Raw genomic sequence first — 27,563 nt, forward strand, 5'->3', positions numbered from 1 at the left:
AGGGGCACGCCTGGATAAAACTGAGAAATCGGCTGTGCCATCCCATTTAATAAAAGAATCAACAAAGTAATGGCAGGGAAAGCATTGCTGAATTATGTTATTACTTGGAACCTTTAAAAAATATTTTAAAAACGAGAAACTCTTGACTGCACTGCTGTATGCAAAGGGCGGGGGGTGGGGGGAGACAGGAAGGGAAGAATTGAATTTCCCAAACTGCTGCTAACCGATGTCTACCACAGGGGGAACAGAATACGCATGAAGATGTATATTCAATGAAAAAAATAACTTATGAAATATTCATTTGAAAAGTAATTAAGTCTTGCATTTGAAAAGCTAACCTTTCACAACACAAAAATCATCATGCAGCTTTGAGATTAACACATTCTTAGGTCCTCTGGTGCTTATTACAATTTATTTAGCACCTCATCTACGTTGGTACTTGGATTGTTCATATATTTTTCACTTCCTACAAGTCAAAATAAAAAGAACCAAAGAATCATTCTCCCCAAATATCCAAAACAAAACCTTCACAGACCACATACACAAGATATAAATATAACTTCAGTAAGTTTTCCTAAAATATTTATGAAGAAGAAACCTTTTCAGGTAAGAGGATCCATACATCCACTGAGGCTAAGCTCTTTAAAAAACAGATGTTTTAAAATGTATCTTCTTTTTTTCAAAATCAGTAACTCCAGATTTACAGGTTTTACACACAGAGACATACAAACACATACGCATGACCTTCCATGGCCTGAGCACACACACAAATGTTACCATGAAAGAATTCAAAACCACAAAGCTCTCAAACCTACCCTAATTTTCCCTACACAAAATATCATATCTGCCTGTCTGTAGTCTCAGCACAAAAATAACATGAAGAGATGCGGGGTTTTTTTGGTCCGGAGAAGAAATTCGGCGGACTTTAGGCTTCAATGGCCAAAACAGACCATTAGCTTCCATTTGGCTATTAGTCAAATAAGCAGAGTGGTCTCTGAAGTGTCACCAACAGATAGCGATAAATTCGCAAAATGAGACTTAGCACCTGCTTTTCTCATGTGGAAGAGAATGAAAAAAGCTGATTCAGCACACGCAGTATATCCATTCAAGTCACATACTACTGATGTCACACAGAGCCCTGACAGCTCACAGTCCTGATGAGCCAAAGGTCACGAGGTGAGTTAGTAAGGCATGCAGCTGAGTCCATGACAAGGCCAGTCCATTGGGGGGGGTGGCGGCGGTGCGGGTAAAACTGAGGACAACGCTCCTCACAACTGTAAAAGTCAAAATGCAGAACCTTTCTGACGGCTTCTAAGAGTGACAGAAGAGATTCGGAAACTGAAACAAAAGAGTGGTGTACAAGGATCCCCCATTCACGCGTTCTGAAGGAGCTTCTTTCCATATTTGGCAAGCACATACTGATGCTACAGAAAGGCACAAAAAAAGGCTACAGAACCCAGATTTATGCCACGCCCAGTTCTTTCATCCCTCTCAGACCTCTCTCTCATAAGCACATTAAAAAATCTCTATTTTCAAAATAAACATGATACAATTTCTGTAAACAGGGAGAATCTTACATAAATACACCAAGAGGAAAAGTTTGTTCTAAGGAGTCTTGTTTATTTATAAAACAAACTCTTCCACGGTTCTGACCTAAAGTAGCATTTGATCAAAAAAATAAATAAAATAGCATTTGATCATTCTCAGTAAATACTACTCAGAAATTTTTTTTTCTTGATCTAAGTATCATTTTGAACCCTAAAGCTCAATGTAACAAAGAAGGCAACTCAAAACCGCAATACTTAATTATACGGTATATTTAGGTTTAATACTTTCTTAAACAGCCTTATTCTGTATGGATGCTATGCAGTCATTTAAAATGAAGGCATACAACTATACCTGACAAGAAATTACATTAAGTTTTCTCTGCAGGTTAGCTGATATGACCCTGTTTTTCTAAAAGAAATGAATTACCCAAGAATATACGGAGAAAAAAATCGAAGAAGATACAGAAAATAGTAATCCCAACTTTATAAATAAATATATATTACCTATGTGGTTAGGATAACCAGTAAAGCTCTTTTTAACTAGAGAAAACACTGAGCAATAGGTTTCTTTTTTTCTTTCCAATCTAACTCTTCATTCCTTACTTGATGCAAGAATACAACAGAGTTAAATAAAATAAACCCACTAAAACAAACAGAACCTACCTACCAAATTAGTTAACTCTACAATACTGCTAAAGAAATTGACATAGGTACAGACTTCTGAAAAACTACTTTACTAAAAAATAAGAAAATTAAGAAGCACTGCGACTCCTTTTACTCTCATTTTATTTTGAAATTTTAAAATAACAAGGTAAAAAAAGAAATTTGAATCTACTGAATTGTCATTTACCCTGTTACAGTATTTTTAAAGAATATATATGTATATACAAAATTATATACATTACATACAAAATTATCTATGAAATAAATCAGTACACCCATTCTTTCTAGTAAAAATAGAGTGGGTGGCATAGTGGAGTTGACTTATTTTTATAAGAAGAAAGAATTGGCAGGCTGCTTCCTCCACATGGTATTTCTTACTTTATTATGGAATACATAGAATGGTTTTTTCTTTTTGAAATACATTCCTCAGAAAACAAAATCTCAATAATATAAGATCAGACAGAGTTGTTCCTTAGCCTCATTTGCCCACTTATTTCTAGTTCCAGAAACCACAGCAAATACTACCCGTGTGTCAATTTCACATTCAACAGGAGATAAAAGTTAGGCACCATCTTGCCCTTCATCGCTAATTTCAAGTATTCCCAGTAACACCGCTGATCGCCAGGCTTCTAACAAGAGGTCACTCAAGTGGTCCCCCTGAGATATGGACCCAGAGCAGGTGAAGGGCAAGGCGCATGTGCTGATGGGGTAGCTCCAGACCCTGCTACCCAGGGCGATCCAAATGAGGACAGAGGCTCGAAGGTGCAGCGCCCTTCGAGCCCATGGGCATCCCCCAGCAAGCAGCTGAAAGGCTGGGCTCAATGCTGTGCACATGAAATCACCTCGGTTCCACGCAGAAGAGCCAAAGTCACAATTCTCTCAAGTCAGCATTCCACTACCTCCCGAAGGTCCTCACCAGTGATTTCTTTCATTTTACTCTCCAAAAGATGCACCTTAGATTATGTGGAAGAGCACCACATTTTTTAATGCAGTTTTGGCTTGGAATCTGACAGTGAAAGAAAGTTGATTAAATGTAAAAATTGAAAATGAAATGAAAGAAAGTTGATTAAACGTAAAAATTACTTTAGTATTTGGCTTCTATTAAGCAGCCCCATGCAGCAGACATTGAGCCACAGAGCACGCACGGTCCGCCCGTTTTAAGTATGTGGGGCTCCGCTCCCACTTAGTAGTGAGCAAGAGATGTCCTGGCAAGAGCAGAAGAGCTTGGGGTTTCTTTCTGTTTCTCTGTTTTCTATGAGTGATTTCTTTCCTCTTCTGTGAGAACATATAAAACTTCAAATTTAGAAATCAATGTTCCATGTTAAAATTGTTTATTTTTAACAAAATAAGAAGGCTGCCCATCTAGCAGTGGTTTTTCAAAGTGGCCCCCTGAACTCTACAGGCAAATCCCATGAGCTCTGCTCTTGACACTGGTGCTTGGTTTCATAGAACGTTTAGGGAATAATTCTGCATCTTCACTGAATCAAATCACCTCTCTAAATTCAACTCTGAAAAAATACAGGAAAGTGTTAGGTGCTTATGATTCTAAAACCCTGTAACTTTGCTAAATCTGAATCCTAATTCTAGTTTACCAGGCTGGGTTTTTTTGTTTTGTTTTTTTCCTTCTCAGAGAATAATTTGGGTTCACCCCCATTTGACAACTGCCCTGTGCGTCCATAAAAAATAAACGCAAAGAATAGAAGTGAAATTGTTGCCCTAATTTTTCAGGCTTTAGTAAATAGCTGCACTATGGAAACAGACTCGAAGGAATGCACACCCAAACCCATATAAACTAAATACATCTGCTCATAAACAAAAATAGTACTTTTAAGGGCAATACTTTGTCAATAAAACAAAGTTTATACACGTTATTTCTTACTGGTTGCACTAATATAAGTACAAAATGAAAATATAATTTTAGTTTACGATAAATTAGGATAAATTATTTAAAGAACAATAATTCCATTATATTAATGCACAGGGGAACTTACTATGAGTCAATAAAGGACATCTGTCATACAAACAGATGCCACATCACACATTTTGTACAAAGCCCAAGTTCTCCATCAGAAAACACAAATGTCATGTTTTTAAATTTTTAAGCAAAGAAATTTAGGAATTATAAAGAAAAATGAAATACTGCTTTTAAAAAATCATAATAGTTTAGGGTGAACATAATGTTCTCAGTTAAATCAAGACGTGCACGATCTTCAAAGACGATTCTGAATGAAAATTTAAGCGGTATGCTAGGGTAGCCACTGAGCAAACCAGAGAAAGACACACAGTGTACAAAATTCTCAACTCCCAGAAATGGATTAAAGAAGGGCACAGGGGGAGGGGGGCAAGAGCCTCACTTCAACTTCACTCATTCAGAAAGTAGACTGTTCCCGTCCTGATCTAAGAAAAACAAAATGCTCTTCCTAACAACCCAAAGTGACGGAACAAAGAGCTGCTGGGAGCAGAGCAGAGAGCAGTGTTCCCACTGCCCCCCAGCCCACCCCACCACGCCCTCACAGCAAGTTCATACCTTGGTGCTTTCTCAGCAGAAACCAAATCTTTATGGCCAAATGCCTCAAAGGTATGTTAAATCACTTCCCACTTTTAACAGTGCTCCTGGCAGGTCTCACCCAACTAAACCATGCACAAAAGAAAACTAGCAGGAGAAATCTAAAGCTTTAAATATTATTTATTTATTTACTGGGTGATGGTGAGGATGAATTCAATAGTTTTTAAATGGCTGAAATATTTAAAAAGAAAGAATGACTCACATGACAGAGTTGACTCAACTCTGCAACTGTTATACTCTTTTTTCTAAAGCCCTCATAAAATTTTAGTAAACTGCTAAGATTTTATCGAAAATATCTTGAGAAATAAGACCTTACATCCATCTTTTTAAGAGGTTTTAAGAACAAAACTCTACACAATGTAACAACAAACAATTCGGATTAGGCAAGACCTTTCCAACAGGATGAAAGAATGGTCATTTTCTTGCTTTCACCCTTCACTGACTAAAAAGCAGAATATTAGACATTAAAAAGAACACAAACCAAGTATTCTCACTAACACAGGAAAGAATTCTATTTTGCACAGTATCTTTCCTATGCATGTCCCATAATATTATTAACAAAAGTATGATAATTAAATAGTCTTTGGGCTTTTGTGTTTAGTTTGAAACACATATAAGTAGTTAACAATTTTACTTAACTGAAAATTCCACATAACAACCATGTTGGAAGAAAGAGAAGGGGGCTTCTTTATTTGTCCTTACCTTTAAAAATGGCTTCATTAGTGAACTCTCTATCACCCTGTCCTCCTCATCTTTTGTGCTTTGCTTAAAGCAATCACTCCTTGGTTTTAATAGAGCTTTTTTAATAGAAATTACCCAGATTACTGACTTTTCCCAAAAGCGGAACGGGGGATGGGGGCGGGGAAGAAGGACTATTATTTCTCAAAAGAGGAAAGAAAAATCCAGACTGTAATTAAAAATAATTATTCAAAAGAAATACTGAAGACATTTGGAGAATATTTAAATATCCCACAACAAATATATATACCACAACAAAATATATTTGCTGAAAAGTGCCTCATAATCTCAGGGATTCTGTATTTCTTCAACTTTCCTCAAACCAAGAATGTATCCATCATAATAGCACACTACAAAAACTCAAGAACTGCTTAGTAAAATGAATTCATATATTCCCCTTCTCCCATCATAAATAAAACAAATTAGGTTTACAGACTGAGTAAGAGCAACAAGCAACAATAACCCATCCATCTACTTTTGATGCTGAAGCGTACATTATTTCCATAGAATCAAATATTGAGAAAATTATTATTACTCATTCCTAGTGTTTTTCCTCCTCTTTAAGTGGGGTGGGGTTTAAAAATAAGACGTTCCTAGGTGTGGGATAATGACCTTGGGGCGGGGCGGGGGGGGGGGGGAAGTTACCCTTTAACCTTTTGCTATCAGGAAACAGATATAACACATGGGCTGTACCATGGCTGTTAAATGTAGTGTTTAGTGAAATGAATGTAGACAACAAGCAAAAGCTGAGTTTTGAAGGCAGGGAGGACAAGTGAATCAGAAATCCTGGAACATAGTATTCAAACTCCCCAACTACATTATTTCAAATGTAAAATATAGTGCTTATGAAAATTCTAAACATGCAGAGCACTAAAATAATGAATGAAGTGGCTGCTCTTAAGTATAAGGGGAAGGCAAGTGCCATATACAAATTCCCTAACAGAATACAGAAATCCAGTTGTTAGAGGACTGGGGAGGGGCAGCAAGAGGGACTCAACACCAGGGTTTCACTGCATCACTGTCTCCATCAGCAAGATCCCGTCTCACCTAGCAAAGGAAGAACTAGCCCTAAAAAGTCAGAGTTGGAAAATTCCTAGGCTGCCCTGAAATTGCCATTTATTCTCATGCTGTAAATAGGAAATTATCTGAGACTCACGAGAGAACACGTCTTGATGCCCTTTGCAATTAAACAGAAAGAAAAATATCTCAATATCAGTAGACATCATCTGTATACATTCAGAGAAAACTATTTTCAACACCATAGGCTGAATCCCAGGCTACTTCTCAGATACGACACCTAAGTTCTGAAAAAGATGCCAAATGCATAGACCTTAAGACATTTTACACTCCGTATCCGAAAGCTGCAGCTTAAACCTGCACAGTGGTCCCGGCGAGCAGAATCCTGAACCTCCCCGTGACACACTCTGCTCCCCGTGGGTCACACTGCTGCTCGACCTACAGCCCGTGCCCTGGGGCCTGGACTCCACACAGCTGAAGCTGACCTTGATATTGGTGTGCATGTGGAAGGGAGGTAGGTGCATCCAGAAGACATCCTTAAGGTAACCACCTCTGTAATAACTATTTCCAGTAAATACAGATAATTGAAAGTACAGATAAATAGGCGAGTAGAAGACACTGTAAGCACTTGGGCTTTCTAACTTTTGAAACAGCACTCAAGCACGCAGCAATCATCCACTGAAGGTACAATTAATTACCTTACTCCCAAAATCTTGGTTTACAATCTATACACCAAAACCCTGCAAGCGATTAACTCTACACCTAAAATATATTTGTACCTGTAATCTACTGTACACATGTATGAAGGAGTTAGATTTAACTGCTAGTTCAGAAGGCACTGAAAGCCTGAATGTGAATGAGCACATTGTAATTTTACCAAAATCCACTCTGTAGTAAAAACAAGACTACACAGGATCCATTAGCTAGAAATGCACTGTCCAATATGGAAGCCATTAGCCACATGTGGCTATTTTAAATTTAATTAAAATTCAAAATTCAGTTCCTCACACTAGCCATATTTCAAGTGCTATATAGCAACATATGGCAAGTGGCTAACATACTATATGACACAGATATGGGATATTTTAATCATTGCAGAAAATTCTGTTGGACGGTGCAGATCTAGAATATCCAAAAAGTCTTTGTAACACACTTTCTGTTACAAATACTGCCAACAGGAAAATATTCAGCTGCCAAATTCACTCATATACTTGTCCTTTTGGGGGAAGATACAGAATTCACTTAATGAAAATCTCATTAAGAGTTTCAGTAGAGTGAGAACACGTCCAATCCTCACCCCAATTCCAGCCCAAACTGCTGGTCAGTTAAGAGTAGCTTGTGTGGTCATCAGTCACAAGGAGCCTACAAATGAGGAAGGAAAAGGAATACTGTCCCTAGAGACCACCTCTAGAGGATTATTTCCCACCTGTCACTCCATGAGCCAACAATGGTCTAAAGCATCTTTTTTCCAATCTATAAAACTTATTGTCAAATTCTTAACATGTAAGTGTTCTGCCTCTCAAGAACTATGTCTAGAAACGGAGCCCGGGCTTCTGCAGAGAGAGAAGATGTAGGGTTGGGGAGGGGAGAAGTGGCTTAATACAGGCAAAAATTGAGTGCCTACTCTCTGTGCATAAATGAAGAGACCTAGGACCCAATCAAAAAAGGACGTCTTTTTTTTTTTTTTTCTGATTGACTCACTAGGCTCACCCTTCCCTCCGCTCCCACGGGCAGTGGTGAGCAAGGAGGCAAAGCCACCATGTTCTACAGAAGCAGGTGCCCTGCTCTCCTCCCCAGTACCAGGCCCCCAGTGCATGTCTTCTCAAGGGAACCAGCTTATCCCTAGAAACTGACTACGCCAGCTTATCTTCCCTAGTATCCAGCGCCCCCTCAGTCCTGGACAATTTATAATGGAAAGTAAAGCACAGGACATGTGTCAGATACACAGATGAATACAGAGAAATCAGGAAGATGTAGAGGAGGACAGCCCCCCAACACACACACACTACCTGCTCTATCCACTAACCATCCTGATGGATAGGCCATGGGCTTCTGTGGCCAACAGTCTCATTCACTGAAATTACAGTCCCCTCAAATGGGACCACTTCATTTCAAAAATCGCAAGACCAGGGGGGACTATCATCAGTCGTGGACCCATTGACATTCAGGCTCGGTTTCCAGGGCCCCTCTGAGGATAGACACAGGTTCTTCTGCCTTCTCTTGATGTTAATTTTGGCTAGCCCTCCTGGTTACGGGGAAGAAGCTGATGCATAGCACTTGATGCAGCAAAATGAACTGGCTTACAAAGTCAATTTTCATCTCTCATGCAGAAAACTTAGGTTTGATAAAGACAAAATGATCTCCCATAAAAATTATATATAAACTTCAACATTACAGAGTGTTTATATGTATAACAGGACTATAGTCCTGATTGTTCTGGATTCCCACCCAGCTTCTGGGCTAAGTCTCTTAGTATGATGTTGTGGTTAATATGCAATGTATGGCCTAGAACACATAGAAGCTCTAGATTTATTATACCTAGATGAATGGCAATAACCAAAATGTCAAAAAGTTCTGCATTTAGTCTATTTAATTTGTTTATATGCAGAGTTATAATGAGATATGAATTTACAGATGACACAAAGGTAGAAATCATATTAAATACAACAGATGCTAGATTTGGGACCCAAATACATGTTAGCAGGCTTGAACAATGACCCAAAACACTCAGTAAGGGTAAATGCGAAAACTGTACTTCGGTTCAAGTACAGGATAGATGAGACCTGCGCCTCGGAAGCACCTCCCACCACAGGGCCAGAGTGGAATGCGGCTCTGAAACCTACCATCATGACTTGACAGTCCAGAACAAGGGTGGCGGCTGACCAGCTCTGTACCAGCCATACTTCTGTTGGAGTATTCAGGCTGGCTGTGGGTTCCTATTTGGAGGCACTTACACAAAATGAACCTTATCAAAGAATTAAGAGTAGGGTGGGACAGACTTGAGACCACATAATGGGGAAAATAAAGGAACTAATCGGCCTAGTGGAAACCCAGGTAAAATGAAAACTATCTTCAAATATCTGAACAGCCATGATAGGGACAAGGGTTGTTGATTTATCTCAGGTGGTTTAAGAAGGCAGAGGTAGAACCAAAATCCAAGAAAGCATTTCAAGTTAATCCAAGGAAGAATTTCCTAACAAATACCTTATGAAGCAGTAAATTTCATGTCATGAGGTGTTCAAAATGATATTCTAGAAGTAGCTCATATATGAGGTAGGGAGGGATGTGTACATATATACTATATGAACTTTTAAGAGTCACCACTATTCTAATGGCAAAATAATCACGAATCAACAAATCATACGTAATAGAAGTAACTGGTCTCAGACCGAACAGACTGAACTGAGAGATACTACTTCCAAGGTCACCTTGACTGGGGCGCCTGGGTAGCTTTGCCAGTTAAGCACCCTATTCCTGGTTTCTTTCGGCTCAGGTCACGACCTCAGGGTCCCGGGATCTAGCCCAGTGCTGGGCTTCATGCTCAGTGGGAAGTCTGCTTCTCCCTCTCCCCGTGCTCCTCTCCACCCCCAACTCTCTCTCAAATAAATAAATAAGTAAAATCGTTAAAAAAAAGTTACATTCATTAAAACCTTTTCAAAATGTCCCACAATTCCCCACAACTGTAAATAATCTTTCCTTTAACCTCCTATGTTAAGGTATAGTACAGGAGAGGGGCTAAAAGGAAACTTGAAACAAAAGAAACATTTAAAAAGAAAGTTATTGCTGCAGTTCATGGGGAAAGACTGGTCAATCAACATTATCACATACAGAGTAACACACAAACACGCGTGCATGCAAGCGCGTGCATACTCCACCCTCCCTCCCTCTCTTCAATTTTAATATTTTAAAGCTTAGTTCCTTAGAACTTTGACTCCTCTGAAATCATGCAAGATTTCAAGCAGATAATGGGTTAAGACCAAAAAATAAAGGAGCAACAGAGCAAATCTGACTGCATGTTTGAAAAAGCCTATAAAATGTTACAAGCAAAACAGGAAAGCCTGTGTTAATAATGCATAAACCAAGAGAGAAAAAAAGCTACCCATTTAATGGAATAATGCTTTTATCCTTGCAGTTAAAATGAAATAAACCATGACTATTAATCCAGTAAGACCATGTAAAAATGTAATTTTTAAACATTTACTAAAAGGGAATAGTTCAGTAACCACTCTAAAAATCAAGGCCTTGTGTATGGCAGCGTTTAAACGCTAAATACCAATCTCCTGTCTGTGGACGCCATTACCCACCCTGTCACCATAGCAACGCTAACAGTATGCCTGACTTCAAAGACAAAGATGTAATTTCAGACTTCCAGCAGCCAGAGGGAGTGGTAAGAATATTCTACCCAGGCGGTGTCAGCTGATGATAAATTATAAAAATATCCAGGAAGGTTATGAGGCGGACTGTACCACATATTCTCATATTCCTGGGGGAAGACTTATATTAGTCAAACACACTGGGAGATGGCAAGAGTAAAACAAAAAGTAAACAAGAAAGACTCTCAATGGAATCTGATTTTTTTTTCTTTTTTAAAATTACATGGTACAGAGTTCCACTCCTTTTCCCTTGCTCCCAGGGGAAAATAAAAATAGCTTCTACCATCCCCTTTCTCATTCAAATTAAGAGTGACTGAAGATGTACATGGCTGTTCCAAGGGACTTGCAAAACCACCTCTATAACTGCTACTCCTACATTTGTGAAACTCCGGCATTTGTCAAAAATTGTTTAAAGCACAAGCAGGCGGCTAAGGGAGCAAAATCGATTTGTGCACTTCAGCTCCAGAAGAGTAGCTACCTTGACTGCCACCCAATCTAATCCCAACAAACTCAAGATATTTTTTAAGCCCTTTGAAGGGAGACAATTTTCCAATTTACAGGGGGGTTTTTTTGTGTCTTAAAAAAAAAAAACAAATACATAAAACTGACATAGACATTGCTGTTTCATGATTCTGTAGCTGTACAATTTTTAAAAGCACAAGCTCTAGAGTTGAGAAAGCCACAAAATCTTGAGCAAGTACTTTTCCTAAAAAGAATTAACACGAGTTCAAGTCCTCTTAAAGAGTCTACAAGGGGGAATTTATTATATGAGGCCTTTTTTACTTAGAGGAAGTTATAAATGACAAGACTGGCCAACAAATGAACAGAGGTAGTTTTCCGATAACGTTTTGTTCCGTAAGAGTAAATGTATGTTAAATTAACTTTTTTGTTGAATTCTGTTATATGGTTTGGGGCTCAAAAAAGTCCAACTCCCTCACAATAACAGGAACACGATACAGCTGATCCTTTCCAACGAATGTGATCAACAGACCCCTGTTCCCATTCCCCCTAAAGGTTGATGAATGGCCAAGAGCCAAAGATAGCTGTGGATTCAAATCAAGACTGGTGTCAAGATCCTTACCCACTACTGGGTGGGTCACTGGCTTGCTTGCTCACCACACCCACTCTTTCTAAAGTATAAGGCATAGCAACCAACACATAGCACAAGACTCTTTCCATGGTCAGTCCTAGGGAGTAGAAGTGAGGAATCACACCAGCTTTAGCATTCCTCCCACTAAAACTCTGAAGGAGCTAGACAGATTATGGATTTATCCTTTTTATCATCCTGAAGAACACATCTCCAATTTTATAACGTACTCAAGTCAACAGGTACCCCCCCCCAAAAAACAAAACCAAAGCAAAACTAAACACCACTAAATTTTGCCACAAGATACAAAGTGTAATGGTACTAAGTCATTAGTGGAATGTTTGCTTTGTAAAATTTAGACCACCACCAGACTAACCAATTAATCTTGAGTCCAAATCTTGTAACTCAAAGATTAACAATCTTCTCCCATAAAAACATACAACAGAAAAGTGCCAAGTTACAAAAAAAAAAATGTAACCTATCCCTCAAAACAGAGAAGTTTATGAAAAATACTCTCTTCGCAATCAAACTATTTCTTTATTAAATGACTTTTCATTCTGCTACATATTTTATGCTTACAAAATTATTATTTTCAAGAATTATACTCTAAAATGAAAATGGGCTCGATAAACTACTCCTTTGGACAGAGTTGCTGGATTTATAATTGTGACAGTTAAGCAAGTTACAGAAAAAAACAGCCAATCATTCATTCATTCATTTATGCCAAACTTAGGCTCATGATAATCCTCCCAAATAAAAAATGAAAAAACTTCTTTAACACTATTAAAAAAAAAAAACAAAAAAACAGAAAACCCTTTATTTTGGCATCATTATTCACTATTTTCACAGGAATACTGCATATGTTCCTTTACAGACTATTTCTTTTACAAAATAATAAACATGACATTCCATCCTTAAGAAATGAAGTTTTCACTTTATATTAATAATTCTTTTTCCCCCTCTACCTAGTCAGAAATGCAGCCTTAGTCTTTTTCTTTTCTTTTTTTAAGATTTTAAGTAATCTTTATACCCAACGTGGAGCTCGAACTCACAACCCCGAGATCAAAAGTCACAGGCTTCACCGACTGAGGCAGCCAGGCACCCTGCAGCCTTAAATTTAATAGTGATTCATGGTAACTGCATTATCATGGATTGTTTACTTCTCCTTTTTTGAAACATTTTTTTAAATTTGTATTCCAGTTTGAGTAGTCTCAGTTTATACAAATGTTTTACTGTAGGTCAGCTGAATTCCTATTTAGAAACACATGGGTTATAAATTCTATGTAAAAACAACATAGGAAATGAGAATGTTCTGTCACAACATGACTCTTTCAGTTAAAAGTGGCCACTGGTATATTTAAAACTAAACAAATTTATTTATAATTCATAGGGACACATGTTGGAAGAAGAATGCCTCTTCCAAGATGTTTTTAAACACCTTTATATATGAAGAAATCTACAGTCTTAAATTTTAATCATTAAGTTATAGTGTCTGGGTCATACTTTTTATTAGAATGCCACAGTATAAAAACTTCAATCAGAGAGGCTACAAAATGAATATTAAACTTCATATAATTTGGTTGTTTTGATGAGAAACCGGGTTTATAAGTAAATTCAAAAGGAAAACTGGTGATGGTGAATATCATATACAAGGGATATGATAGGACAGTCAATAAAAATGTTGGAAGAAGTAAAATATATTAATCTATTTACAAGTGGAAAGTAATATTCATTTCCTCTATAATTTGTCCAGGTACCTTTTCACTAAACTACCACTGCTAGCTAAATATGCTGGGCTTATTAAATGAGCATTTGCAGAAGTTCCGTATTTGGGGTGTATAGTTTAAACATGAATAAACCCAACTGTCTAAAAGAGTGGTCCTAAAAAAAAAAACAAGATACTTCCAAAGTGTTCCCACTTGCAAACCACCACCTGACTTGCAACATACTGAATGTCATCTAATCAATCGGGATGAAAAAAGGCAGAGAATTCCCAGAAGTGTGTTTCCTATATTAATATAATTATTTATGCATGGTCCCCTTGATCCCTCCTCTTTCCTCTCTGTGTATATGTATTATAGAGACAGAGAAAGAGAGTGAGAAATGTATCTGACTTAGGAGAATATCTTAAGTTATTTTACCCGACTCACCACCTTCAGTCTCGTCTCCCACTAAAGATGTGTTATCAGTCACAGCTGGTTATTCCTGGACAACCACTATGGTTCATATGGTTATCTGTCCCAGAGATCTGAAAACCCTTTGCAAAATCTAAGGAGTTGATCTAAGGCAGACTTCACTGAAATCAAAGTAGATTTCCATCTGAGCCTTTCCTTACATCTTCTTTTTCTTTTCTCTCTCTTCTTTTAAGTGATTTTACCACTCACTGATAATAGCACAAGCTGGAAAGAGCAAGGAAAAGCAAACTCCAATCACTGCGGCCATTTATTTAGTTACATACACAACTCTGACAATAATGTTGGGAGGGCCGATTAGTATTGCTTTGAATTACAACGTATTTAATATAGTTTTCACATATACATGGTCTTCTGTTATGTGGTAAATAAAAATGGAGAATACAAGATCAAAACGAATGCAGAAGAATCCCAGTGGTATTCACACCAACATACTCCATCAGAAGAGGTCGGCAGTACTGGGAGGTCCAACAATGGAGTCAGGGGCCAGGAGTCAATGAGATAGAGTTTTAGCCAAGAGTCAGCTGCCATAATCACTGTGACTCTACAAAGTCTCTGCTCCAGGTCTCTTCGTCCAGAGGAAAGGAAAGCTGAATCTCAGGAAGTTTGGTAGACTAGCAACCCTAACAGGCCCTGGCAGCTAAATGAGTTTCACAAGAGGAGGAGGGGCAAACAAAGGGTAAGGAAATTGACAGTTCATCAAGCACTTCTGGGTAAGGCAAGTACTACACAAGAGGTTTTACATAGGTTACATCTCATGAATGTTGAGGTGAAGGGGTAAAGGTGAAGCATCTAGGCAATAAAACTAAACTGAAGTATGTGTGAATGTGCTTTGTGAACCATAATGTGCATATTTAGTACACTTTTTAAAATCTGATACCCCCAAAAAGGGCCAGCATTTTATCAAAGATGGTTAGAATTTTAATAACTTGTTTTCATCCCTATAAAAGTAGGAAGTGCAAATTAAGTCAGAAAAAAAGTAGGAAAAATAAAATTCCTCATGAAATCACTCAAGAAAGCCAGCAGAATCGCTCCTCTACCACACCGGGTGTTCACAAGAGTGTGGGGGAGTAGTGTGCCTCCCCCAACATAAGGAGCGCTGCCAACACAGGGCAAAACAGCACGTCAAGGCCTCGCACAGCAGGCTAACATCATCTTGGTACAGCCATCACTCCTCTTCCCTTTTAAATATCTTAAACCTCCACAGAATGGCAAAAACACTTCTGTGCCATTACACATGTTAAAAGTATGAATTTTGCAGATTTTACAGATGGTTCTCTGCAGATAAAACGAGAGGATACATTAAAGTCTTTTAAATTACAAGCATTCTGAATATAGGTATGTCTTCTTGTTGATTTCTTACTGCTGAACCTGTTCCAGGAAAGAACACTAATAATAAGCTAATCCAAATTTTATTTTTATGTGATTCCTACATCTAACATAAAATCTGAAACATAGGAGGCAATCAATAAATGACTGTTAAATGTAATTGAATTTTTCTGTGTAAAGTGAAATCTTGTGCATTAATCGAGGATGTTAACAGGCATGCAAGCTAAGAAAAAGCATTCAGTGTAGTAACTATGAAAAAGCAAAAACACTTGGGAAAATTTGAACATATTTGTATTTATTCAAGGACACTCATAATTTTAATCAAAATTGGCAAAACAGTATTTAAAAGAAAGAAGGTCTTAGGTTTGACACCTGAAGTTGGAGGACACTCGGGTGTGTTGTACAGCAGGTGCTATAATGGAAGGAACGATACATTCACCATGACTCAACCACTGTTGGCACCCTGAGTCAAGTTTCCTGCCCTTGTGGATTCTTTATTTTCACATCTGGGAATTAGAGCTTCAAAAAATCTGAATCAAATTACATAAAAATACGCACATTTTAATAACTCATTAATATTAAACCTTTGCTCTTTATGTAGGAAATGAAATGACAGTGCTTTAAATACTGAAAAGAGAAAAGTTGGGGGGTTGATTTAAAAAACAAAAAACAAAACAAACAAATAAACAAAACAAAGAGAAAACTGTTCTGAGTTCATGGTAATCTCCCTAAGGCCCTATTTCCTCTGCTGGGATTTAAATGTATCACAGAAACTCAAGATATTCAAAGGGATAACCATTTCTACAAAATAAAAGAGAACATCTTTCAAAACTAGCATGTGAAAACTAGGTTCCTCCCGTCCCCTCCCGCAGTCACATACCCTCAAAAGAGAAAAACAAACAAACAAGCAAAAACATTACATTTGTATACTAGGCTCATCAAAGCACATACTCAAAATAAGTGTCAGAAAAGGAGAAATCATAATGAGATAAATGAAACGAAGGAATGTTCCTCCAAAATGAACTGCAACAACAAGAAAAAAGTCTAAATCATTCCAAAGTAAGCCAGACAAAGCAGTATGAAGTAACCTGTCCCTACCCAAGGAAAAGAACAGATTAGGATATAAATTTACTGGACTAGCCTAAAAGCAAAGACAATGGGACCAGCCATGAATCCTAAGTGAATTACATCTAGTTTCATTTATTTTTGAGATTGTTCTCCTGTCTTACTCCATGTTAGAGTTAGAAACACTCTGATACAATCTGCTGAGCTGTTTATGCAAACTCTGCTCCAATATTCTTCAAATCATCTCCAAGAATTTACACGAAATATAAAGTTATAGCCACTGCTATCATTCTTTCAACATCAGTCCTATTTATGTCAATGTTTTATCTCTTATATAAAGAACTATATAAAAAATAAGGCATTGGTAGCAAAGATGAAATGTTTTCTTTTAGGAGTTGTAGAATTCAAGCAAATTTATTCAGGACTTGCTTTTTATTGTCATAAAATCTCTGGGTATTCTCTTCTCCCTAAACCAATTCCCACCACCACTTCCCTGTGTTTGTCATCAATACCAACACACATCTCCTGGCCACTCAGCTTAAAAACCTTAAAAGCGTCTATCATTCACCCCTCCCTTTATTTCAACAGTTTTCTCCCTCTGCATTCTCACTGCCAACACTTTTTAATAATCTGACTCAACCTCATTAGTGAGATAATACACTAGCCTCTAAAGTTGTCTCCCTGCCTCCAGTGGTAATAAAGGCATTTTGAAAATAAAGGCTTTGCATAAATAAAAGGCAGGAACAACTCACTTGTCTTGGTAACCTGAAAGTACCAGACTTTCAAAAATAGAAGAAATGGGGTAGGATCTGGCTTTGAGCAGACAAAATAAATGTCAGGAACTCATGACTTTCTAAAGTTCATATAACTCACACCTATGATATTCACAAAGACCCTTACTCTGGGCACAGCTATTCTCCTTTTGCTAGCAGTTTCCAGTGTTAGTTAACTGAAATTTTTACTTATATAAAACAAGACTTTAAAAAATGGTATCTAATAAATTATTACACCTAAATTATTATAATTTTGAAGCCAAATTTCCTCGAGATACAGATAATTACAAAAACCCAACTACATCCTTTTAGAGTCATTAGAAGGTGTTAACTGGATCACTGCACTTCTCAACTACCCATACCCATGAGAGAAATAAAGCCTGATGAAGATCCCTACTTACATGAGAAATTTTGGGGGAAAAAAGAAAGGATCAGCATCGGGGTGTAAGTCTCAGATGGGGCAGGATATTGCTGTGCTCACTCATTCTGGCCTACTTTCAGAGAAGACATTTACCTGTGGATCAGGCACAGCTTCTGTGCTGCTGTCTCAGTGGACACGATTCTGTGCTTTGACAGAGACAGGAATAAAATAACAAGTAAAAGTAAGACTTGTAGCATTACCACACTACCCAGATCAAACCAGTGAGCCCCAAAAGCAGGAAGGAAGGTGGCAAGGAAGTAAGGAGGGATGGAGGGAGGGAAGAAGGAAGGAGGGAAAGAAAACACAAAATGTAGAAATGCAGGGGACATTTTTCATTTTCATGAAACTGACTTGGGTTCATCAAGAACAAATGGTGGTTTCCATGTCCTTCGGTTGTTAATATTTCCACTCCTGGTAAATCTCAGTTTTTTTAAATCTCAGTTTAAAAAGCACTCAGTTACTTTCTAGTACATAAATGTAAATCTGGAGTGTCAGAAGTGAGTGGAGGCCTCAGAGAGAGACCATGAGGGTCTTCTTTCCACCAGCATGAAATCAAAACAAATGCTGATTATTGTGGTTCAGAGAACCGTCTCCACCGGGTTCCCATTGAGCTAGTGGGAAAAGGCATTAGACTTTGCATTACTAAGATAAGATGGCACTGTCCTTCAGCTTCCTTATTTGTTTCTTATTCCTACCTCCCACTTTACCAGGTGGTCATACAGACACCTGGTATATGCACTTCTCAACTTTCTACATGAACTTTTCTCCTTCTCCCGAAACTCCCCTACACTCAAGGACACCAGACTGCCAAACGTCTTGCAATGGGAAGAGGAAGACCACTGCAGTCTCTGAAATGTTGTAGATCGAGTCCACAAGAAGGTCCTGGGCTCTCCCATGACCTGCGTAATAAAGCTACTGACTCAATCAGGCAACCCGAAATCCCTAAATTTGTTCAAAAGTAAATGGCACCCAAAAATGGGAGGGAGACCATTACTGGAGCCATACATGAGCCAGAACCTTAGCTGAGATTTAAGCCTGTTTGCCATTCAGTGTCATCATTAGCACAGGTGTCCAGGTCAAAAAATATTACTTTCTCAGAATAAAGTCATCATTCCTTCCATACAAGTCATCCTAAGCTGCTCATTTTCTTTTTATGAGGAGAAAAAAAAAAAAGGCAAGAAGTGAGATAAACTACTTCCAGTTAATCATTTTTATAATGATCTGATAATAGATATTTAACCATAATATTATTTACTATCATTCTGGTCTAATAATAGGTACTATTTAAATGAAGAGAACTCTAGAAAACGAGCTATCAATAAGTGAATGCTAAAGATTATGTATTTAATTTTAGAATGTTCTCACATGCACTGAACATGGACAAAACGCACAAATGTATGCACACAGATTCCACTATGCATGACTACTACTCTGAACACTTTAAAAATTCAAATGATGGCCTGATAATGAAATAAAGTGAAAAGACGCACACACCACAATTTAACATTGGATAAAATTTAGGTCCTGTGGAAAGAGACAACAGTAGTACCTGACAACTTTTTTTTTCTTAAATAGAATGCATTATGAAGAAAAGTGGTTGAGAAAGCTTAGTCACTTTTTTGTAGCTTAAAGCTTTTTTTCCTCTCTTTTATTCCAGGCTTAAACAAAGTTCAGTGGGGCATCAAACTGCCTGTTTTAAATTACAGTCTGTATTTTAAAATAGAATGCATGCACGGCATGTTCCTGAAGCTAGGGGGTGGGAGTGTTATTCAGGGAAAATTGAAGGCTTGTTGAGTCAATAATCTTCTTTCACACAGTAACAATTTTCAGCTAAAATTTCTTGACCCAAACAAAGGAAAACAAGACCATTCAGTTATTTTACAACAATTTAGGAAGGCAAAAGAAAAAGATGAGAAAGAGAGACACTTCTAAAATTCTACACTGTGAGAGAAGAATAAAAAATTTTGCTCTCTACATATTATTTCCTCTCCTAAGCTGACAGTTAATATTAAAAATAGTTACTTCCAGTTCAAAAGAAAAATAAAAGCAATTAACCAGTCCACACATGTTACTATGAGCTCCTGCTGGTTATATATCTCTTATTACATAACACAGATGTCTGCCTTCAGTTACCTACAAAGTGGAAATCTGTAAAGTAAAATCTATTTGGGGCGCCTGGGTGGCTCAGTCGTTAGGCGTCTGCCTTCAGCTCGGGTCGTGATCCCGGGGTCCTGGGATCGAGTCCCCACATCGGGCTCCCTGCTCGGCGGGAAGCCTGCTTCTCCCTCTCCTGCTCCCCCTGCTTATGTTCCTGCTCTCGCTGTCTCTCTGTCAAATAAATAAATAAAATCTTAAAAAAAAAAAGTAAAATCTATTTCCCACCTACCTTGGGTAATACAAAGTAAAACACACTCAACCCCTTACAAGGGCCAGGCCTGCATATTCTGGGGAAGCCCACTGACCTCTCTAGGTACCAGTGAATAGGAGGGGCTCCCTGAAGAAAGGAGGAAGGAGGCTTTCTAGCTCAACATGCCAAGAACTGCCTTTTATAGAAATAGCAGGTTTGAATGAGAAAAGGTACCTCTGAACAGCAGTCATTTTTTCGTCCTAGCATAAAAATTTACAGTTAAAACCTGAAGGAGCCACACTGCTTGACAAACTCCTACCCAAGCCCCCGTGTAAGAATTTCTCACACACTGCTTTTTTGCGCTTTATTCTAAAGCCAAATGCTACTTTCTCCCCTTTGTGAGGAGAGACCGCTCCTCTGTCGGGGAGGCCCGAGTGCCCACGTGTGGTTCTGTGGCTATTTGCAGACAGACCTGGGAGTTGCACATGCCCAGCCTGTAGGACCACAAGAGAAGGCTCCATGGCCTCATGCAGCTCATCTGAAGAGCTGCAAGCTGGTTCAAAACCTTTCCATCCCCAATTTGTTATGGCACAATCTGTAGGCTGACTTTTCTATCAGCCAGGAATATCTGCATTTTTCATCCCGTACTTAATGAGCCTCATTTATCAACTATAGATCATAGTTATCCTTCTATTATCAAAACCAATATCCTGCAAATCAGTTATATTTCAGCCTCTCTTCATCTCCAATTTTGTCTAGTGTCTATTTTTTATAGTACTCCTTCATTAATTTTTTTAAGAATTGACAGTCCCATAAAATGGGTTGAAATTCATTTCCCCCATATTTTAAATGGAAATCTTCAGAATATGATGTGAAAAAGTTTGCAGTGGGTATGCTTAGTGAAAATGTTTTAAAAAGTTAAATGAATTTTTAAAAATAACATACTGCCACTAAGCAAATATCTCAGCTATAATAAATTTAGAATTATCCATTTATCTCAACAGGACTGAAGATCTCAATTTAGAAACACTTTGCACACAAACATTTCAGTTATTTAAAAGCAAACTCTGGTTCTTTTTAAATATTAATTTATTCAAAACTTTCCATATATTTAGCCTGCTTTTACCTGGACGAAATCCAAACAGTGAGGTTTTATTGAGTATTCATTTACAGAACAAACATTTATGTGGAAGATTATTTTAAAAGAAGGAGAAACCTACTTTCCCACTTCCTACTACTTCCTACCTTGTTCAAGTTCAAGAATTATCCTCTATTTTCAAAATGACTACCAGTATCACAAAAATGCTCTAGGGGATAAAATTATAGAACATCACATCTTAAAGAAAATAATCCATGTTAGAAAAAAACACTTGTCAAAGTCACTATCACTTTTCCTAAATTAGGACTTTCAAGTAAGGGCTTCACATGTTTCTCTCAACCTTAATCCAAAAAGAATTGATGTCTCTACATGGAGTAGACCAGTTACTAAAATTACATTTGGGAATATGGTAAATCCTAGGTAAAAAACCCAACTATTACGTGTTCCATTTAAAACTTTACCAAGATATCAAGCTGTCTCTGCACCTTTAGTTTTGAAACTATGCCACTGATTAACTGGATCTACAGATACTCAACCTGACAAGGCACCATCTTTCAGAGACCCTCCTGCCCCCTCTCTACAACTTGTGTAACTCCCAAACTCAACATACTCTACCAACATTTAGAGAACACTCATAAACCGCTTATGTGGTCAGCTGCACACAGGAATTCTCAATGCTTAAACACTGCGATTTGAGAAGGATCAAGCAACAGAAGACAGCTACATTCTTAACCTTTTACTGAAAACCATTTAAATCAAGTTCAAGATACAAATAAAAAAAGTTTTGGAAGAGTTCATTCAGCAGCCATACATCTAATTCTTACCTGGTACGTTTCAACTTCTGCGAAAACCTGCCACCTAACAGGTTGAGACCATTTTAACAATTTGTATTTTAGGTAGGGTTGAAAGCTTAATAAAAAGCAAAACCCAGTTAAAAAACGCTTCACCTAGCTTTTTCCAATAGTTTGCAATTATTCACAGAAACTATATCAAATCCACACACTTAAAATGTCCCTATTAACATATCATCAATATTCATATATGCTTCCAAAGTGCATGACCTTTTACCACTATCCAACATAAGTGTCATTAAAGATTTAAAAAACAAACACACACAGAGTATTCTTTTTCAGGAAAGGCAAATCATCGTAGGCTCTGTTGCTAATACCTAACCCCCAAAGAATATCCTTGGTAATAACAGTTTTCCAACCATCCTCTTTCAGGCTTCCAATATCCTGTTTAACAGCCTCTATTTCAAAGAACAACCAGCATTTACTACCTCCTTCCTTTCGCAAAGGGCCAAAAAACATATGTTTTATCTAAACCTCAATAGTCCCTTCTAATTGCAAACTCAACAGAAGTACGGGTTTTTTACTAAACTCTGAAAGATAAAATCCCTTTTTATGTCGATCTCTTTAGATATTTCCTATTTAAAGAAGAAAGGGTCAGAAGGAGGATTTTAATGACCTGATGGGCTTCTCAAAGGCTATTAGAATGTGACTGATCCTTTCTGTATCTCAGGTAAACAGCATAATGGACCTACTACCTGAAACACAAACTGGTGGCAGGCCTCTTGGAAGAATGAAACAGATTTGTGATTGCTATAACCTGAGGAAAACTAACGGCTCTTCAAATCCCTGGAGGAGAAAGCACTATGTGCTTAGATGAAGGAAGAAAATCAAACCTTTTGTTTGTTTACGTCCTTGTATACATGTTCATAAAGTATTTTATTAACAACATATCCAAGCCATATTTACTGAAATGATTACTGTTCCTGTCAATTTATTTATTTTTACAATTAAAAGAATGTTTTCACGCTACCAAGAATGTTTTTCACACTACTTTTAGCTTAATTATCCAAAAGTGCCCACTTCTATGTAAGCTTAACGCTACCAGGTAAAATTCAAATGTCATCTTATAATAAAAGAAAATGGTTTTGACAAAACCCCACCCTGCTAATACAGATGGTGCACTCATATAATCCTTTAGTATCGGTAGCATTGGAGAACATAGGCTGTCTACTATCAAGTCAATACCTTGGGAAAAAAAATCCCTTCAGCAATGAAAAGAAAATTCTGATACTAGAGGAAGAATGTGTTTAAAAGTTTCTACATAAAATCTATTAGAAAACACTTGCTGAATAAGACATAATAAATATTCTGAAAAGATCCTCATCTATTAATAGGGAAGTGAAGACAGCTATAAAAATAAATCTAATAAAAAGATCAATAGTAATGGCACAAGCAATGAAAATATATCAAAAGATCCAACAAAAAAAAGTATTATTAAATAATATTTGGGGAGTTATCTTAAAATAGAAATTGAGATATACTCAATGTTTTTAAGATAAAGAGTTAATAAGTTATAGCTTTTTTTTTTTTTTTTTGGCCCTCCACAGTGTATTTTGCTCAAATGCTGGCTTCATTTCATATCAATAATAGAGGTAGAAAAAAATGCAGAATGGGCTTGAATTTTAAGGGATACTATTCCCAGGAGAGAGTGTTCTTCAAGCTACTTTTAATATCTGCTATATGCTAAGATTTGCTAAAAATGGTAATATCAAGAGTATGTAAGCTAATGTGTCTCAATGGGGGAAAAGCTGTACGATTAAGAGGTACAGCAATAAGTGGACATTATTAAGAAAGATCTGTTCTAAGCTTAGATCGGAGTGAATTAAGTGATAAGTAAATATCACTGGTCATGGCCCCAAGACAACAAGAGGACAAATATTAATTTATCAGTTATTTGCTTTACTGTGGATGATCTGAAGATCTAAGTCAGCTGGAACATAACTGCTTTAGCTACTGAAGATCACCAAGAATTTAATGACATGCAAAAACAGAGAGACACCAGTTCAAAGAATGGTGAGTGGACAACTTACTGAGAATTCAAATTATAGATCTAGCATAAAGACATTGGAAATATCTTGATTTCTTGTAATAGAAATTTAACCATGTAACAAACATGCTAAAGAAAATATCACGTGTAGAAAATATTACAAAATCTATCTCAATATAATAAAAAAGATTAAGAAATAACTAGAGAAGCTTCCTTCTTCAGTCACATACACAATAAAGACTTAATAATCATACATTAGGATCACTATACCACATTTTTTTCAAAGGTCAAGGTAACACCCACAATTTCCTTAGTTCCAAATCACAAAATAGAGGTTACAAATATGATGGATTGTCTTTAGCTTTAAGTAAAAAGACAAAATTTATATCACTGACACTTGAATAAAAATGCAGCATAAATCTACAAACTACCCAATAGGAAATTCAGATATAATACAGTTTCATGATACCTACAGTATCAACTTAACCAAGTTGGAGAACTAAAATATTTAATAGGAGTAACACTAAAAACATACTGATATTAGAGCCAAGTAGAATACCAACAAATTTCCCCCCCATTGTGATTACCTTAATTGTATATAACAACAGACTGACGCAGCATCCACATGGCTAAGAATATATCAGTAAACCCTGTACAGAAACATTTTACACAAATGAAGCCTGTTGAAAGAAAAGTGTCTTGCTAAAATTCATTTAAATAAAGCCAATTTTCACCTTCACAGATTAGCAGCAGGGGCAGGGGGTGTGTGAGGTACACTAGCTGATCTGTGCTTTGTTCTTTATTCAGTAACTGATATGTCCATATACTCACCCCAAAACCTGGAAATTTTGCTCTCTAAAAAACTACTGAAATGTTACTGAGTCAACTGGCATCTTATTTACCTGTGAGAATTACAAAGACAGAAAGAAAAAGACCAATTGGGGCGTTTCTTTTTTTTTATTAGCTCATAAGAAAATGTATGTGATGAACCACCTTAGATCCTCTTGGGAACTAGGCATGGTAAAGGGTAAGGAAGAAAGCAGGTCATCATATGTATACTAACAGAACCACTGAGAAAAACTTAAACTACTGATGAATATATCAGTTCACTTCCCAAAATGCTTTTAGCCCCCTTTTCAATTATCAACTTAAAAAGCACCATCCCAGAGCAGAACTCTTCAGTTTTCTGGGACGACTGCATTTCACTCCTTCCCTAACAACTGTGCTGTAGAGCTAGCTGAATATCAAGCACCCATTTCAGTGCAGAGCCATGAAAAGAAGCACAGCCTGGTGAAGTTCAAGTGCATATGAGGAAAGCACCACACCACAAACTTTTCTTATAGCTACATAAAAAAATCTATCAATTTATAACAAATGTTTCCACATGTGTAGCAGTACACTTCATCAGCCAAAGGCACACCTACAAAGTTGGGTTTCTCTAAAAACAACAAAAATCTGGTGGGGAAAAAAAGTGGAATTCATTGTCCATCTGCTTCCTGCAAGTCCATTTAAATTTCCTAAAACCACAAGCCAATTTCCAAATATGCAGCAAATGTTACATTTATCAACAGTGCTCACCTGCATACGTGCACACACAAACTACACGCTTACCAAGCTGCGAATCATCCGCTAAAGAAAAAAGCATACAGCACAAAACGCAGAATCCATCACCTCTTTCATTACTTCAAAAATCAAATAACTAGACAATAAATACTCCAAGGTGACTACAAAATGACCACAATAAATTTCACCCACCACAGAAATAACAGCTAAAAAATGAGGATGTCAAAAACATGTGCATCAGCTTCGAAGATACTATACACCCTGTAACCATGACTTACCTTCTTCTCTAAGGCTACACGTAACTTAAAAATGGGTACGCTATGCATGCCAAACATCACGTAGAACATTCATTACAAATGCTGGTTCTCAAATGTTTAGCAGTAATATAATAAATCTTAATGTAAAATATTTGAAACTCAAATTAAAATCATGGCTAGCCCAAACTCCCATCTTAAATGAAACTTAATAAAGATTAAGGAATAGTAATAATTTTTCAAATCACAATATTTTAACAAGAAAATAAATATAAAAATTTATTTGCAGATGTATTCTTTTAGTTTATAAGGAAAACCTCATTTAAATTAAATTAGGCTGCTCATTAAAAAAACAGATGAACTATTTATGGGCCTCAACATGATTCCCTAGAATGTAGCCACTACTCTAATCAATATATACCCCAATCACCACACAGTATTTGCTGGTGGAATACTTACAAGCTGCTTTTGCCAAATTTAAAGGAAAATACTTTCTTTTAGGTAGAAATGGATTGGGTGATTTCTCATTACATAAAGTCCCAGAAGATACTCAAACTACCACCGGATGCTTTATCTCATTCATCGCTGATATCCTTTGCCAAGTGGGGATTTCTTTACGTTTAACTCTTATATCGGACACCATTGCCGTGTATCACTACCAGAAAGTAACAAGGTAAGCAAAGAACAACTGTACAACAGAAACACCTTTCTGCCACAAAACCCATCCGCTGAATAAACCTTCCAACTGGACTAAGAGATACCTACAAATGAAAGAGACTTATCCAAGACCACACAGCTCTTAAGACAGCCCTAAAAAAATTAATAAATCACAAATATATCTGAAATCTAGAAACTTCTCCCCCAAGTCTTAATATAAAATAGAACAAACAAAAACAAGAGCTCTTTTAAAAAATTTTTAACTCATTACATTTCCAAATCAGCACACTAATGTCTTACTGGTAAGCTTGATGGTCTTTCTTGTTGTATTAAGTTCAAGTCTTCATGGTTAGGTTTTCCAGAAGCCAAAGGAGGTTGAGACCTAGTTCCATAGCCTTCCTGAGACATGTCCTAAACAAACACAAATACAAAGCACTTCATAAATATCTCAGTGAGTTGTAACCAAAACAAAGCAAGGCTTATCACAAACTATCAATTGATATTACATTTAAGCAGACATATAAATATGTTATAGCTATCATTTAACACTTTATCCAAAGTAGAAAAAAATCAAAGCAGTGAATCATCAAGAGCAAAAACATGTATCTTTTTATTTTAAATATATATATACATGTACACACACACACACACCTAAATTTATTATGAGACCATACAAACTAAACACCATATTTGAGTTTTGCAGGAAGGTTAACAGTCAGTGAAAGATGGGGAAGGAGGTCAGCTATGATCAAACTCTCTTTTAAACCGGAGCAAACCAAAAGCTCATGTTATTGCTTAATTCTGATTTTGGTTGAGCTGCCTTTAATATTACCTTGAAAATGTTAAAATAATTAATGAAAACTTTACTAACAACTGACTTTTAGTATGTCCTCTCGATAACCCACAAAACAACATAGTTATTAAGCTCACAGTATCCTGGGGTTTCTACAAAATCAATAAACATTCATGCATAGAATTCCATATGTTCACGTGGCATAGTTTCCAGAGAACCACAATAAAGAATAAAACAGCAG

At 37.1% G+C, this 27,563-nt stretch overlaps 1 protein-coding gene across 11 annotated transcripts in view; it reads right to left on the bottom strand.

Moving 5' to 3' along the window:
* Window positions 1–27,563, bottom strand: part of ARID1B (AT-rich interaction domain 1B) — a 437,415-nt gene that overhangs the window by 252,065 nt on the left and 157,787 nt on the right. For all 11 annotated transcript variants that reach the window (XM_027601115.2, XM_027601112.2, XM_027601114.2 and 8 more), the window contains one exon: window positions 26,830–26,940. In XM_027601115.2, coding sequence (XP_027456916.2) covers window positions 26,830–26,940 — 111 coding nt within the window. The remainder of the gene's footprint in view (window positions 1–26,829; window positions 26,941–27,563) is intronic.

Source organism: Zalophus californianus, chromosome 7, assembly GCF_009762305.2.
Source record: "Zalophus californianus isolate mZalCal1 chromosome 7, mZalCal1.pri.v2, whole genome shotgun sequence".
NCBI classification, from domain to species: Eukaryota; Metazoa; Chordata; class Mammalia; order Carnivora; family Otariidae; genus Zalophus; species Zalophus californianus.